The sequence below is a fragment of the Eptatretus burgeri genome, chromosome 6 (genome assembly GCF_056783735.1).
Source record: "Eptatretus burgeri isolate ZD-2024b chromosome 6, Ebu_testis_v1, whole genome shotgun sequence".
Lineage (NCBI taxonomy): Eukaryota > Metazoa > Chordata > Myxini > Myxiniformes > Myxinidae > Eptatretus > Eptatretus burgeri.
In genome coordinates this window covers 15,579,364-15,595,824 of record NC_140966.1, presented here as the reverse complement: position 1 = coordinate 15,595,824, position 16,461 = coordinate 15,579,364, and the positions used below count along the sequence as shown (strand labels likewise).

General features: G+C 44.0%; 1 protein-coding gene across 2 annotated transcripts in view; it reads left to right on the top strand.

Annotated features, from left to right (window-relative positions):
- Nucleotides 1-16,461, top strand: part of LOC147024348 (importin-7-like) — a 138,341-nt gene that overhangs the window by 111,278 nt on the left and 10,602 nt on the right. For both annotated transcript variants that reach the window (XM_085884175.1, XM_085884176.1), the window contains 2 exons: nucleotides 1,654-1,749; nucleotides 12,276-12,496. In XM_085884175.1, the coding sequence (XP_085740301.1) occupies nucleotides 1,654-1,749; nucleotides 12,276-12,496 (317 nt within the window). The remainder of the gene's footprint in view (nucleotides 1-1,653; nucleotides 1,750-12,275; nucleotides 12,497-16,461) is intronic.

Here is a 16,461-nt window from a genome sequence, read left to right as displayed (position 1 = left end):
AATGTCCCCTTTTGGAACGGATCCATTATCGGAGTTCCGTGACAAAAAGGTCCAAAATTGCTATGATGGGTCCCCAACTTAAAACAGCCTATAACCCCCCACCATACAAACACTGGACGAATAGCGTGGCGAGATGGAGTGCGTGCAACCGCTCAGTCAATAGTGTGCCAACATTTCCAACCACGTTCATAAAGTGAGGCCCTGTTTATTTCCTTCCAGTTCTTCCAGACTGTAGTGAGCATTCTGTAAGTCACAAGATGCCGAAACGTAAAAATGCAGACACGCGTGCAACAGCAGTACGAAATAGGAAGCGCAGCTATCAAAAAAAGATCTCGCCACATGCTCTCGGTGAATTGCAAGACTGCAATGAGAGACCATTTCGCCCCGTACACAGCATTGGCAAGGTGGACACGATGTGCTCTTCCTGTGGCGCGTTCATGTAGAAAGCTGAACTGCATTCCGGTTGCCTCGGGGTGAACGCTAAATTTTCCACCTGCTGTATGCAAGGAAAAATTGTTCTTCCCGACATCAGTGAACCACCCCCCCCCCCTCTTGCAACACCTTTTCACTGACTGCACACCTGAAGCAAGGGATTTTCGATCCAATATTCGGGCATACAACTCGAGTTTAGCGTTTGCATTATTGGGTGTACAGGAAGATGTGTTACCGACAAGGGTTACCGTTCAGAATCCATGGCAGTGTTTACTGTAGACTCGGACATTTTTTCCCCGAGAACGGTAAACCGCCGAAGTTTTTGCAAATCTATATCTACAACACTGCCAATGAAATCGCTCATCGAACAGCATGGAACAGCGACCTGCACCGTTATTTGCTTCAGAAGCTACCCAACGACGGCTTCTACTACATGGATAGTTGTACGACGGAAACAAGTCAACCCAACGACGGCTTCTACTACACGGATAACATCGTTTACAGAGGACTAGGTTAACATTAGTAAGTATGCTCTGCTTTTTTACGATAACAGGCACTCATTTTGCGATATACTACAGCATCACATCCGTGTTATGCTGCGCTTTGTGCGGGTTATCTTCTAGTTTGTTTAAAATTTTCAGATTTCACTCTAGATTTTGACACTTATTTAGTCCACGAGATCCGATTCTCAAATCTGATATAATATTTCGATTATATACTTGAATTGGTCCGTGAGAGTAGATTGTGTTTGCAAGGCAAGGCATGTTTGAATCAAGGTGTTTGCAAGGCAAGGCAAGGCATGTTTCAATCTGGCAGCTCAGACTCCTGCGAGGCAAAGTTGGCCTGAACAAGGATGAGCCTTTCATGGAGGTAATGATCTTCAAAAAGGGGTGTTTCAATTTACCCAAACACCCAATTTTCATTCATGCACTACCTCGGAGTTCTCTTCATATGCATGCAAAGTTTGAGGGCCCTAGCTTTCATGGTTTTGGAGTTATGGAATCAACACACACACCCACACACTGATATTTATTATTATAGTTGATGAAAATGCTTATTCGTATTTAAAGTTGTTATATTTTGTACTGATCCTGCATGAGCACAAATGGAAAGGTATGAGTGTGTTAAAAAATTCGATTTTTTTCTGAATGTATATTGTTTGATTTTTGTGCCAATTAAACAATCATTTTTGGAATTCTCCTTTTTCTCATCTCTGTTCAGGTTTTATCAAGTGAGGTTGAAGAGGACATAGAATGCTTTGCTGCGAAAATGCTGGAAGTGATAATCTTGCAATGCCGTGGCCGTGGAATTGACCAGGTAAATGGCACATTTTAATTACCCGGATTGCTCATCGAAGGAACATGTTTTGGTACTATTAGACCATTTGCTACAATTGAGTATTTAAGGAGAATTTGGAAATCTTTTAGCATCTAACGTAAAATGTCTCGAGGAAAAATAGTCTGCCATGTCACACCATTTCCACTTCATCCTCATTGATGTTCTTCATCCTTACTTCGCAGCTGAGCTGTTGTTGCTCCGAGACATTTCCACTTCACAATAACAGCACTTACAGTTGACCTCATCATTCATCCTCACCATTTCTACTATGCCTAGTGTTGGCTTAACGGTTAGAGTGGTGGGCTTGGGATCCGAGGGTCCTGAGTTCAAATATCACTCAGCTGTTGAATTAATACCAGGTGGGGTTAACTCGGCCTGTCATCCTTCCGAGGTCGGCAAAATAAGTGCCAGCATGCTGGAATATTGTGTCGGAGTGGCGACCCGTCCAGGATTGTGCCCAATAGCCAAGGAGACTGCTTAAGCAGCACCAACGCTCTGCACAGAGTATGGTCCCAATATCCTCTCCTCCTCCTCCTCCTCATTGATAATGTGATGGTCAAAAAGGAAGTACTGTATCATGAATTAATCAGGAAATTCACCTGCCACTGGAAAAATGTCACCAGCTGGAATGTGCACCATACAGGAAAAACATCTGTGCTGAGTTTTGCCAGCACAAGGCCATTATTTTGTGGTTCAGGGACATCAATGTTTGGTGAACATGGCTTGGGTGCATGTGACCTTTGAAAGCTTGAACCTGTATCCAGCAATTTGTAAGCTTGGTAAACTTCCACATTTTATGTTTGCACCTTACCTTTATGGTGCGTGCGTGCGCGCGCATAATATATATGTGGTTTCTTGGTTTGTATTGGTGGGAACAATCATCTGATTGACAGACAGGCTTTTGTTCTCTGTTGATTATGCAATCTTATCAGGTGAGACATAATCTGTGGCTGCTGCAATCACAATCCATTACAGCCAGGACTTACTAAATTGATGTGTGTATGTATATATATATATATATATATATATATATATATATATATATATATATATATATATATATATATATATATATATATATATATATATATATATATACAAACACATATATTGGGGAGAACAAGTATTTGATACACTGCCGATTTTGCAGGTTTTCCAACTTACAAAGCACGTCGAGGTCTGTAATTTTTATCATAGGTACACTTAAACTGTGAAAGACAGAATCTAAAACAAAAATCATGAAAATCACATTGTATGATTTTTAAATAATTCACTTGCATTTTATTGCATGAAATAAGTCTTTGATACATCAGAAAAACAGAACTTAATATTTGGTACAGAAACCTTTGTTTGCAATTACAGAGATCAGACATTTCCTGCAGTTCTTAACCAGGTTTGCACAGACTGCAGCAGAGATTTTGGCCCACTCCTCCATACAGATCTTCTCCAGATCCTTCAGGTTTCGGGGCTGTCGCTGGGCAACACAGACTTTCAGCTCCCTCCAAAGATTTTCTATTGGATTCAGGTCTGGAGACTGGCTAGGCCACTCCAGGACCTTGAGATGCTTCTTACGGAGCCACTCCTTAGTTGCCCTGGCTGTGTGTTTTGGGTCGTTATCATGCTGGAAGACCCAGCCACGCCACATCTTCAATGCTCTTGTTGAGGGAAGGAGGTTGTTGGCCAAGATCTCGCGATACATGGCCCCATCCATCCTCCCCTCAATACGGTGCAGTCGTCCTGTCCCCTTTGCAGAAAAGCATCCCCAAAGAATGATGTTTCCACCTCCATGCTTCACGGTTGGGATGGTGTTCTTGGGGTTGTACTCATCCTTCTTCTTCCTCCAAACATGGCGAGTGGAGTTTAAACCAAAAAGCTCTATTTTGGTCTCATCAGACCACATGACCTTCTCCCATTCCTCCTCTGGATCATCCAGATGGTCATTGGCAAACTTCAGATGGGCCTGGACATGCGCTGGCTTGAGCAGAGGGACCTTGCGTGCATTGCAGGACTTTAATCCATGACGGTGTAGTGTGTTACTTCTGGTTTTCTTTGATACTGTGGTCCCAGCTCTCTTCAGGTCATTGACCATGTCCTGCCGTGTCGTTCTGGGCTGATCCCTCACCTTTCTCATGATCATTGAGGCTCCACGAGGTGAGGTCTTGCATGGAGCCCCAGACCGAGGGAGATTGACTGTTTTCTTGAACTTCTTCCATTTTCTAATAATTGCGCCAACAGCCAACCTTCTCACCCAGCTGCTTGCCTATTGTCCTGTATCCCATCCCAGCCTTGTGAGGTCTACAATTTTGGCCCTGATGTCCTTAGACAGCTCTCTGGTCTTGCCCATTGTGGAGAGGTTGGAGTCTGATTGATTGAGTGTGGACAGCTGTCTTTTATGCAGATAACGAGTTCAAACAGGTGCAGTTAATACAGGTAATGAGTGGAGAATGGGAGGGCTTCTTCAAGACAAAACTAACAGGTCTGTGAGAGCCGGAATTCGTACTGGTTGGGAGGTGATCAAATACTTATTTCATGCAATAAAATGCAAATTAATTATTCAAAAATCATGCAATGTGATTTTCACGATTTTTGTTTTGGATTCCGTCTTTCATATGATAAAAATTGCAGACCTCTACGTGCTTTGTAAGTGGGGAAAACCTGCAAAATCGGCAGTGTATCAAATACTTGGTCTCCCCACTGTATGTATGTATATGTTTTTATATATATATATATATATGTATATATGTTTTTGTATATGATATATATATATGTATGTATGTATGTATGTATATATATATATATATGTATGAGAGATGGAAGACGCGTTAGTTTTACCTTTGTGCTGTTCATGACGGCCATGGGTGTTGTTAGCGGCTGTTTACAATCTCCTCTCGCATCGATTATAGAAAGGTGAATAAATAGCATTTGGATTATTTAAATACGTAATCATTGCATCGATGTTATAATTTACAGATGAATAAACGAGCACCTGTCAATTGTGTGATATATTTTCGGTGCAGTGCGATTGTTTTAACAACATAAAAAGCTTCACTAAAAATAAATTGGTGTTTTAATTTCGACTGTAACAACAACGATTTATTCGCGGAATTCTTCAATTCAAAGGTACTTTACTTGCTGGAAGGTAAACGTGCAAACATTGGTTCAGTTTGAAAGCCGATTTCCTTGAATCCCGATTTAGCACGACCCCGCTTTTTTTGCGATGACATTTTATGCACCTCAACGATCGCATTATAACGGGGCCACACTATTGTTTATTATCATTATGAAGTATTATGTACTGTGCATAATTGTATGTGCTATCTTGTACTTTTATACGACTGGCAGCGCTACGATGGCTACGACATCACTCGCTGATAGGACTTTTTCAGCTCCATTATAATCTTATGGGACCACCGTCGTATATGCGATCCGTCATTGACCGGAACGTCGTAAAGCGGCGCATGACTGTATATGTATATGAGGCACCGCGAGGAGGAGTGATGTTAGGGCCACATCGGCCATTTTGGAGTTAATGCCATATAGCACTATTTTAACCCTTCCCCTATCATCCGAGCCTATCATCATCATATCATTAAAAAAATGTCGTTTATATCTCTCCTCCTCGCCGGGCATCAAATGTATATGTATATATGCCAGATGGTGCAGTGTGATTCATCACTCCAGAGAACACATTTCCACTGCTACAGAATCCAATGGCAGTGAGCTTTTTACCACTCCAGCGGATGCTTGGCATTGCGCATTGTGATCTTAAGCTTGTGTGCGGCTGCTCGGCCATGGAAACTCATTTCAGGAAGCTCTTGATGAACAGTGCTTGTGCTGACTTTGTTTCCAGAGTCAGTTTGGAACTCGGTAGTGAGTGTTGCAACCAAGGGCATGATTTTTCGATGCTACGCGCTTCAGCACTCGGCGGTCCTGTTCTGTGAGGTTGTGTGGCGTACCACTTCGCAGCTGAACTGTTGTTTCTCCGAGACGTTTCCACTTCACAATGACAGCACTTACAGTTGACTGGGGCAGCTATAGCAGGGCAGAAATTTGATGAAGTGATCTTTTGGAAAGGTGGCATCCTATGACAGTGCCACGTTGAAAGTCACTGAGCTCTTCAGTACAGCCCATTCTCCTGGCAATGTTTGTCTATGGAGATTGCATGGTAATGGGTGTGGCTGAAATAGACCAATCCACTAATTAGAAGGGGTGTCTGCATACTTTTGGTCATGTAGTGTATGTGTCTGGACTGTATGTATTGTTACGGCTGTGGAAATTCGCAGAACACCATATAGGTCCTTGGTTCAGTTATGCCGATAAGTCCGTGTTCAGTTAGATTTCCCCACCGTTGTTTAATGGGATTTATCCGTGTGGGCGGGGCTGTGATCTTTGGGCTAGCCGTTTTTCTTTACTATTGTTATTTTGGACCAACCACAATGCCAATCACATTCTCCACCACGCCAACCACCAACCACCTTCTCCACACCACCCACCAACCACCACGCCAACCACCAACCACCTTCTCCATGCCATCCACCAACCACCACGTCAACCACCACCCACCCTCTCCACACCGCCTTCATAACAACGACATCTCCCCACCATCTCCTAAACCACATCTCCCCCAATAGACCAACCCGAATAACATCGCCTCACCTTCATCCCCGAAGCGACGCCATCTTTGCACCAGCCGCGGAAAGTCCGCATCAAACGACATCGCTGCAGGCACACGTGGGGGTTTGCTCTCCGAGCAAGTTTGGTGATCTCGCGCACGTCCACTCTCCGAGCAAGTTTGGTGATCTCGCGCACGTCCACTCTGTGGAAGCTTCGCCTCGGAATTCGGATCAAAAGAGAAAAAGGGGCGGGGCCTGCGGGGGTCGAAGGTCGAAGAGCGGAGGTCAGATCTCATCTCTCGAGCCCTATAAAAGGCCGAGCGGAGCGCCAGTTCGCAGTCGTCAGTCGGTGGAGTCAGTCGGTGAAGTCTGGAGTCTGGAGAACACAGTTGGGGGAAAAGTCCAGGAGAGCGGAGGACACGTGAGCTGAGAGCGTGGCCAAACCTGCTGTGCCGCGCAGACCTGCGCGTTCGTGTGGAGAGAGCCGGAAAGAGCTCGCCAGCCAGCGCCAAACGGTCTGAGTTGATCGGGCTTTGGGACAGTCCGAGCATCGCTGAGGAACGGACGGGTTCTTACAAAGAGCATCAACTTTGGAAGAGCATCAAGACCCGTTCGTTCCTCTCAACGCGTCGCCGGCTGAGGCCCGAATCACCCGGCTGCTTGGCAAGGCCTGGGCTCAACCGCGGCTACGCTAGCTGCCGTGGGGACGGGACGTCACGGGTCGCCGCATCGAGGCACCACGAGGGTGGAGGTAACCTGCAACGGTCTTGTGGAACTCCTTCGCTCCACCAAGCTCCACGTTATAAAGGCCTACGGATCCAGTCTGACCCCCTTGTCTTTGAGGGGGTCTTTCCTTGTTTATTTGTGTGAATGTTGTGGCACCATGTAAATAATAAATGTGCTTGTCTACATGTCACCCGTTCGTTGTGTCCTTTTTCCCCAATTGAACTGCTATCTTGCCTTCGGAATAATAGCGGGCTTTTTGATAGCCGATAAAAGAATCGGGTCCAGCGAGGTCTCGCGATAATACCCCGCTCAGTTATCCCAAAACGGAGCGAACCGCTGAAGCGGTTCGTGTCCAAGCAGACCTCGCTGAGGTACGGTCTCTCGGTAGGCTGCCCACGCGAATAATTAGGTATATCGATAATTCGGCGATTGACCATGTCACGCGTGGGTAGAATATTGACTAGGCCGTGGTGTGCGCTTGGAGCACACCCGTGACTGGTTTTCAGCGTTGTTCCGGAAAGTCGCGACTGAATTGTCCGCTCGGTGGGCGAGACGGCCGCCATTAGCTAAAGCGGACGTCCGCACGCCGGCGGGCGCAGAGATTCGTAACACTGGTGTCGAGGAGCGGGAAACAAACTCTCCCGCCTCCAACAAAATTAACGCAACCGGATCAAGGGTGTGCGAGGCGACCCTCCGGTTCCATTAAATTCCGAGCTGTTTAAATTTATTTCCGATAAGCAAAATGGCGGTTCAAGGTGAACAGGGGCAGGAGGGTTTAGAAATAAATTTAGTAATGTTAGAATCCATGGCCCAGGATGAAATCCCCGTGCAGCACATTCCCATTGAGATGCAGGTTGAATTTCCCCCACAACCGAACCCAGAATCCGAAATGGGCGCAGCGGCGGCGGCCGCGGCTTTGGACACCCCGCCCCCCCTCCTCCTCTGTCAAATTCCTTCCCCGGTCCCCAGCGAGGCCGCGACCAACCGAGGCAATTCGGCTTCGAGGCCCGGCGAGGATGAGTGATGTAAGCGACATTTTTTAATGATATGATGATGATAGGCTCAGATGATAGGGGAAGGGGCGATGCTTGCAGCACACCCGTGACTGGTTTTCGGCGTTGTTCTGGAAAGTCGCGACTGAATTGTCCGTTCGGTGGGCGAGACGGCCGCCATTAGCTAAAGCGGACGTCCGCACGCCGGCGGGCACAGAGATTCGTAACAAAATATATATATATATATATATATATATATATATATATATATATATATATATATATATATATATCTTCTTCTTCTTCTTCTTTCGGCTGCTCCCGTTCGGGGTCGCCACAGCGGATCATCCGTATGATCCGCATAGTGATTTGGCACATGTTTTACGCCGGATGCCCTTCCTGACGCAACCCTGGTCGCCTCTTACGACACAGGGATATGGTACACCTATTTTAACCGGGGTATACACCGGCCCAGTACACTGGTACTCATTTCGCCGACCTCGGAAGGATGACAGGCTGAGTCAACCCCCTGGTGTATTAATTCAGTGGCCCAACGGGGCTTGAACTCAGGACCTTTTGGATCCCAAGCCGCTGCCCTAACCACTGCGCCAACACCAGGCTATATATATGTATATATATATATATATATATATATATATATATATATATATATATATATATATACATATATATATATATACATATATATATATATATATATATATATATATATATATATATATATATATATATATATATATATATATATTATATATATATATATTACAGGTGTTTAAAAAAACAGTGGAATATTTGATCATTTTATTGTGGAACAATTACAAAAGGTAGCAAGTTTAGTGATATATTGATGGAAAGCATACACCATGCCATTTTCAAATTACTCATCATGCTGCTTATAATTGACATTTTCAATGTATGCTCCACCTCTGTTTAAGCAGGCTTTGATCCTGACTCCAAAATTATCCACAACTCATCTGCCAGTATCTGGAGAGGTCGCCTGATGCAGGACAGCCAGGGTTTGAGGTTTGTTGGTGTAAACTTGACCTTTGGCAGCACTGTAAAATAAAAAATCCAATAGATTCAAATCTGGGCTGTCGGGCACCTACTCATACATTGTGCCTAGGCTGATGACACGATTTCCAAACAGCTGGTGGAGCAAGTCGATGGTTTCACCAGCAGTGTGCGTTGGAGCTTCGTCCTGCATGAACCATGCAAGTCTGACTTCGTTTGGAGATGGTCGTTGAGCAAGATCAGTGTGGAATCGGCGTAAAACCTCGAGGTACCGCTCACCATTAACTGTCACCATCTTACCATTGGTGTTCTCAAACCAATACGGTCCCAGCAAACCCCATCTGGCATTCAACGTACAGAAGCAAGCGGACTTGGGGCCCTTGGGAGACATCTCAGACACCACCTCAGGTGGCTCAGCACCCCAGATGTTGTGATTGTTGATAGCCCCATTCAAATGGAAGTGTGTTTCATCACTGAACCACAAGGAGTTGATCCAATTTGGGTACCTTTCCATTTGGTCACTGAACAAATTGCACATTGTTACTCGGCTTGCCATGTTATTCAGTTGTTTTATGCCTTACAGATATGATGTAGGGGTTAGAACTTGTGTTCAGAAGTGAGAATGCACCACACAGATGAGGCTGAAATCACCAGTTCTCGGGAACGCCGACAGTGTGATTTCTTTGGACTTTCGAAAGCAGAATTTCTCACAAGGTCAATGTTCCCTTGGTCTTTGGTCACACTTGATGGGTTGCCACTGTTGCCTTTATTTTTATTTTTCATGCTTCCATGTGCTTGGAAGTGCTCCACAAACTGCTGAATGCTCGCATTGGAAGGTGCATTAAGGGTGTGAACATTATAATACTGACAGTATCGTCGGTGCACCTGCACATAGGATTTTGTCTCAAACCCCAAAATCACGATTTTCACATTTTGTTCCACCGTGAACATCATAGTTGACATAGGATCCTACTGATTGCTTGTTAGAAATGGCATACCACCACCACCACCACCATAACCTGCAAGAGAGAAGGGTGAAGCATTAGAAATAACAGAATATCAGGCTGCTCAAAAGGTTCACTTTTGTTGAAACACCCTGCATATATCTACAGTGCCTTCAGAGAGTATTCACACCTCTTGGCTTTTTCACATTTTGTTGTGCTACAGCCTAAATTTAAAATGTTGTCACCGATCTGCACAAAATATCCCATCACGACAAAGTGAAAACGTGTTTTTGGAAATTTATACAAATTAATTATAAATGAAAAACTGAAATATTTTGCATCAATAAGTAAACACCCTCTTGGTTTTTTTAATTTAATATAAGTCCAAGCTGAGGTCTTCTGTAATCTGGAAATGTAGATCAGGACCATTTTGGTTCACAGGCACATTGCTTATTTGGGTCCAATTGAGACTAAAAAAATGGGTTTTTGCAATTATCTCAGTAAGTATTTGAGCTGGCATGATTTTGACTGCAGATTCAGAATCTGCATGAAAAGTTCACATTCAACACCAGGTTTGGTGAGTCGAACTGAGATAGTTTAGGAATTGTGAAGGAAAATAAGTTCATAGGAATGGGCATTGTCTGTGCGTTGCTGTTGGCTACAGGAAAACTGGAAGTAGTCAGATTCCCCTTAATATTGAGAGCTGGCTCAAACCACTTCAGATCCTGTGTTTTCAAACTTGAACCCCACCTTGATATAAGTGTGAGATCAGCCGTTGATGCCCCATCAGTTAGCTGTTCTCCGGCCACATCATTTTTCCTATATCCCCATTCATTGTGGTGGCTTTTAAAATCCCTGATATATACCGTGGGGTGGTTGTATTGGGGTAGGGTAGGTGATGGCCATGTTTGTGTGGGCAGCTTGTACCTATTCGCAACAGTGACACCGCTTATCTTTACTATTGTGTGGTGTTTTTGTCTACGATTTCGAAAACCGTGTCTGATGTAGGTTGCGAGGCCATGTTTTGCTGCGTTAACAGAGGCCATGAGGTTGTGTCCTGCAACCCTTTTCTTTGCAGTCGTTTTGTCATCCTCGCTATGAGTTTCCTGGAGTATGGCTACATCTATGATGATGTCCGTCAGGATCTTGACGAGGATCTCACACTTAGGAAATGTCAGCCCTCAGCATCGAGTTGGAGGATGCGGATGGGGGGGGGACCCACTAGTCTTGTTGTGGTCCATGGCTTTTGGCCCTTAAAAGGACCTTTTTTAGCACTATGCAACTTCGGGCCCCATCGCTGGGGTTTGTCCCGAGTGTGTCGATGGTATTGGCCAGTTGATGGCATTAGTCCTATCTTCAGAGTATAACACTGTCGAATAAGTATGAGCAGTATGTAGGTTGTAGGTTGTCACAGCATGTAGGTTGTCATCTCGCTTCCAGATGGCATGGTAGGGAAATGTCACTTGCATTGGTTGATTTGACATGGAATGACCCTGCTGTGCCTTTTTCTCCTTTTCCATCATGATCAGTTCAGTGTACTATCTCTTCTATGAGCCTTGATTTATGTTTACAAAACACCCCTCGCCCCCACCCACACCTGACAAAAAAAATGACTAGGTCGAGCTAATAGTCGGTGTGCCCAGGTCCTATATACGTGGCATGCATGTTAAACAATAAAGTCTGCACTGCAAAAAAAACTCTTAAATTCAATCAAGTCCAAGTTGCCAGGAATAATGTTTTTGTCATGTGTAATCTTGTTTTTTTTTTTTTACTATTCCTCCATAAAAGTTTTGCATCAAAATTTGATCATTCCTTATTTTGACTTCTTTTGAGTATTGCAGTACATGTTAAATGATGCTCCTGGAAAAGATATCTGGTATTCAGAAAGCTGCAAAATATGAAAAGCATGACGGACCTATCTGACTTACTTTTTAGCTTCATAACTGATTATAAAGCTTTTCTTTTTTTTCTTTTATTTATCTTATGAATAGCTCCTCGGGTTATTATATGGAAGAGATGGATATATGTTACAATTGATATCAATTTTTTGGTTTTCCTGAATGAAAGTGATCTTTTTCCCCATTTTAATATGATGTAAGTTAATTCATTTGGTGATGTCTCCCACTTGTGTTTTGTATGCTCACTCGGTGAAGTTCAGACATTTTTAGCTGGCTCTCGATCGATGTATTTTTCTCTAGGTTATCCCATTGTTCGTGGAAACTGCCTTGGAACGGCTATCACGAGAGGTGAGCTCCAGTGAACTTCGAACAATGTGTCTTCAGATCGTCATCGCCGCACTTTACTACAACCCTCCGCTTGTTATTGGCACACTGGAGGGTGTGCGGCCACCCAGCAGCACAGAATCTATTACAGGACACTTTGTTTCCCGCTGGATTGATGATACCGACTGCTTCCTGGGGTAATTAACTTGTCCCTTCTCAGTGCTTCTTGGTCTCTACTGATGAGTTGGACTTATCTTGTATACCCAATTTGGAACTTTCATTAAATCATTGTGAAGAATGCACCATTAGCTTTCTTGTAGGTTATATGAAAGCAGTGTGCAATTTTTTTCTTTTTTAACGTCATTGTTAGTGCTTTTGAGTTTTCAAGCAGCACATTCAAAGCTGGGACCATCATTAAACTGTTGTAGAATTACCTCAACATTGAAACACCTTTACTTTGTACAAAATTTAACTTTCCTCCCCATTACTCTTTAGTTTTTAAAAATAAACAATGTACTTGAAACCGAGTCTTTCGGTCGGTATACAATGTAGAATGTACAGTTTAATGGTGGTCTCATTCTGGTTTCCAGTGGTGACAGCTTTTCTTCTCCTCTCTGAGTGACCTGCTTCTAAAGTTATGTAAACCGTTCAGAATGTTTCTTTTGCCGTTTATTGTTGTGCAATTTTGTTTGTGTCTTGTTGTTTTTGTTTGCCAATTTTTTTTATTTTGATCTTGTGTGTCTGCCTCGGCTAGTCGGGCCAACTTATCCAAAAATCTGTTTCCAAATTCCCACCTTCACTCTAATTTCTTGTACCTTCTATAAACAAAACAAAATGGCCCCTTGCCTCATGTTTTGATGTCCTTGTTGGCTGCTTGTTTGACAGGCTGACTTCCTCATTCACACGATGCTAAATTTAATCTCACATCAAACTCTCCTTTTAATGTTGGGAAGTGCCCCCCCACCCCCACACACACACACACGCACACGCACACGCACACGCACACGCACACGCACACGCACACGCACACGCACACGCACACGCACACACACACACGCACACACACACCCTTGACACTTTTCTTGTTATGTTGAGCCTTTGACGTCAAATTTTCAACAAGCCTTTATTATGGACATATGGAAAAGATTATTTAAAAAGTGGGTCATAATATCAAAGGGAAAAGTCACAGTGAGTAAAATAGGCCTGATCCCATCCGCCGCTGCACTGGGCGAGACTGATGGGGTTTTATTTTTTTAATTATTTTTATTTTTTAATCGCTTCCATGTTTCTTTATTTATTTACCATTGGCAAATACCACCTGTCACTTCGCTGACAGGAATACAAAGACAGGTCAAGTCAGGTATGGGAGTATGTGCTGCAGCAGCACGTTGCTGCCTCCACTTTCCACTGGTACTCCAGGGACCTCTGTCCGGCCATCCCCCAGGCAGATGCCTGGCCCATCCCCATCTCCTTGAGATCGCGATCAACCTGCTGCAACCACGATGCATGTGGTAAGCCCGTTGGTCTCTACTGATGAGGCTCCCTCGCTGAGAGAATCTGGTGAGCATGATCAGAAACAGGAAAATGAGCCACGTGTCCATACAGCCGCAACTGACTCTTACGGACTATCCAGGTAACAAATCTCATTTGAGTCTCTCTCATCAAACGCTCGTTAGACACACAGTCTGACCAGCGATAGCCAAGGGGATTCTCCAAAGAGGCCAAGTACGGAAGGAGTTAAGTCTCTGTCTCAGATCCTTGGTCAGAGTCCAAGTCTCACATCCGGAGAGCAAGATTGGAAGCACTGCACCAAGGACTTAAAGACTCAGACTTTCGTCATCCTGCATGGGTACCGACAGCACCACACCCCATGATCCAGTGAATCCATGACTCCCCAGGCCCGAACCAGATGTCTATTGACCTCTGGCTCACAACATGTGGAGACATGAATATCACTGCCAAGGTAAGTCAATCTCTGTGAATGCAATATCCTCGCCACAAACAGGAGCAGGCAAGATAGCAGCATCCAAGATGGCAATGAAAGCCTGGATCTTAGTTTTGTCCCAAGAAACCCATAATTCCAGTGGCTCAGACTCCTGGTTCAGCATTTGGAGGCCTCCTGGAAGGATATATAGCATCTCCGCAAAGATGACTGCGAGATCAAGGTCACAGATCTTGACATTCCCAAACGATGCACCGCAGCTTGATCTCTCTGACATCCTCCCTAGAATCCAGTCCATATAAATGACGGGGGTGTGTACTGGCCCCCACACTTTTCAGCAAACTCCAGGAACAACTGCAAATGAGTCGGAGATGGAACCACCACACCTCACAGTACTCTCAGTTCCAGAGTATAGTTCAGAAATCAGAATGATCAGTTTTGGTGGCACCCCACGAAGACCAAGAATCCTCCAGACTCCAGAGGGTATCCCGATTCACTGAATCAAATGCTTTGTGGAGTTCAATATAGGCAGCGAGCAGCCCTTGTTTGACCTCTCGCCTGCGTTTGGTGTTGACATCTGATCAGGGTTACAGTCAGTTGTTGACCTCTTTGTTGTAAAGCCCGATGGTGCTGGGTGTTGTTCTCAAGCAGATGGTGGCGAACCCTATCAATAATAATTTTTTTATTGTCATCATTTGGTTCCACTCTCAATCAAACACTGGTTTTGAATTCAAGAAATATATTTTCTTATTTTTCTTTATCTTCCTTTTACGTTTCACAACATAAGTAGGATTTTAATATACAAAAAAACAAACGACATATAAACCAAAGCTTTTTGTGCCGTACTTTTCAAGGTTGAATCTCAGCAAGAGATCCAGGAAGTGAGAGAATGTGCAGATATAAGCTTGTCTATGAAGATTGACACTGATTGGTTCATCAGTTATGATGTCAATGGTAATCTGAGCCCCCATTTGTTATCTTGGTCATCAGTATCTCTGGCTCTGGATTGGTTGGAGCGGACTCCTGGGCGATGACTCACCATTCACACCAACGCCTTGGAGAGAGGTGGGATGCGAAGCCCCCCGAAGCCGAGGACTCACCATTTGCATGCATACCAAGAATGCACAAATTCCTTTTGACGATGTAATACAGGGTCCATGGAAAGGATGAAGGTTGCTTCCAACTTGCGTCAATGTGAAACACTCCAACCTCGGCTCAATAGCATGAACATATCTGCGTTGTACTGGTCTGCACAGACGGGGTTTGGCAACGAAGTGCTGCGCAATGGCAGAAGAACAAGAAATGGCCGACGATCCTTGAATGTTCCTACATGCTTGCACTGGTTCTGTCCAAACTCTCAAGTTCTTTTCTCGAATCGCCAGAGGGACATGCTGTTTGATACGATCAGCTGCACACTTTCTCACTTCCTCCTCCTCTTGCTGTGATTCAACCCCGAGAAGTATAGCACGAAAAGCTTGCTCAATATGTTGTGGTTTTTTTCTTTTCTTTTCTTTCTTTTTCCTTGTATATTAAAGTTCTGCAGTACCAAACATCTGTTCCAAAAGTAGGATTGTGGAAAAGTTGTAGGAGAGAATGAGTTTCCATGCTACACTTATGTGATGATAAATAGGCAGTACAGTATGTGCGACAGATTGATAATCATGTTTGGTGGCGTCTAAGGAGGTGGTGTTGAGTATTTTAGCTTGAACGACCAAATAGAAATAAGCCAGTAAACATATCTGTTCTTCATTTTGCTCGTTCACAAGACCCGACATAGCTTCGGCTGAAGCTTCCCTGTTTTGACGATTTATTTGGTCTCTGTAAAGCTTTTGCTCTTGGAAAAATAAAGCAATTCTTTCTGGACTCTTCTTTTGAAAGACTATGACTTGAGTCGGTAAATGTTTGTTTTTACTTGCTCTTGTAAGGTAAAAACGCTTGCCTACTTAAGTTGTGAAGTTTTGTTCTCGCAACAGCAACATAGTATTAGAAGGGAATTTGCATGTTGCTCGGTTTCTCGCTGGACTCTGCTGCCATCTGTTCATTCTTACAAATCATACATCTGACACACTCCAAAACTACCAACCAAATAAGTGTGTTCTAGCCGTCTCCATGAAAAAAAAGAAGAAAAAGACAACGCTGGATGTTTTTTCTGACAAACAAGAAAGTTATCTAATCAGGGTGAAACTTTGTGTGCAAAGTGGGTGACAAATACCAGAGGAT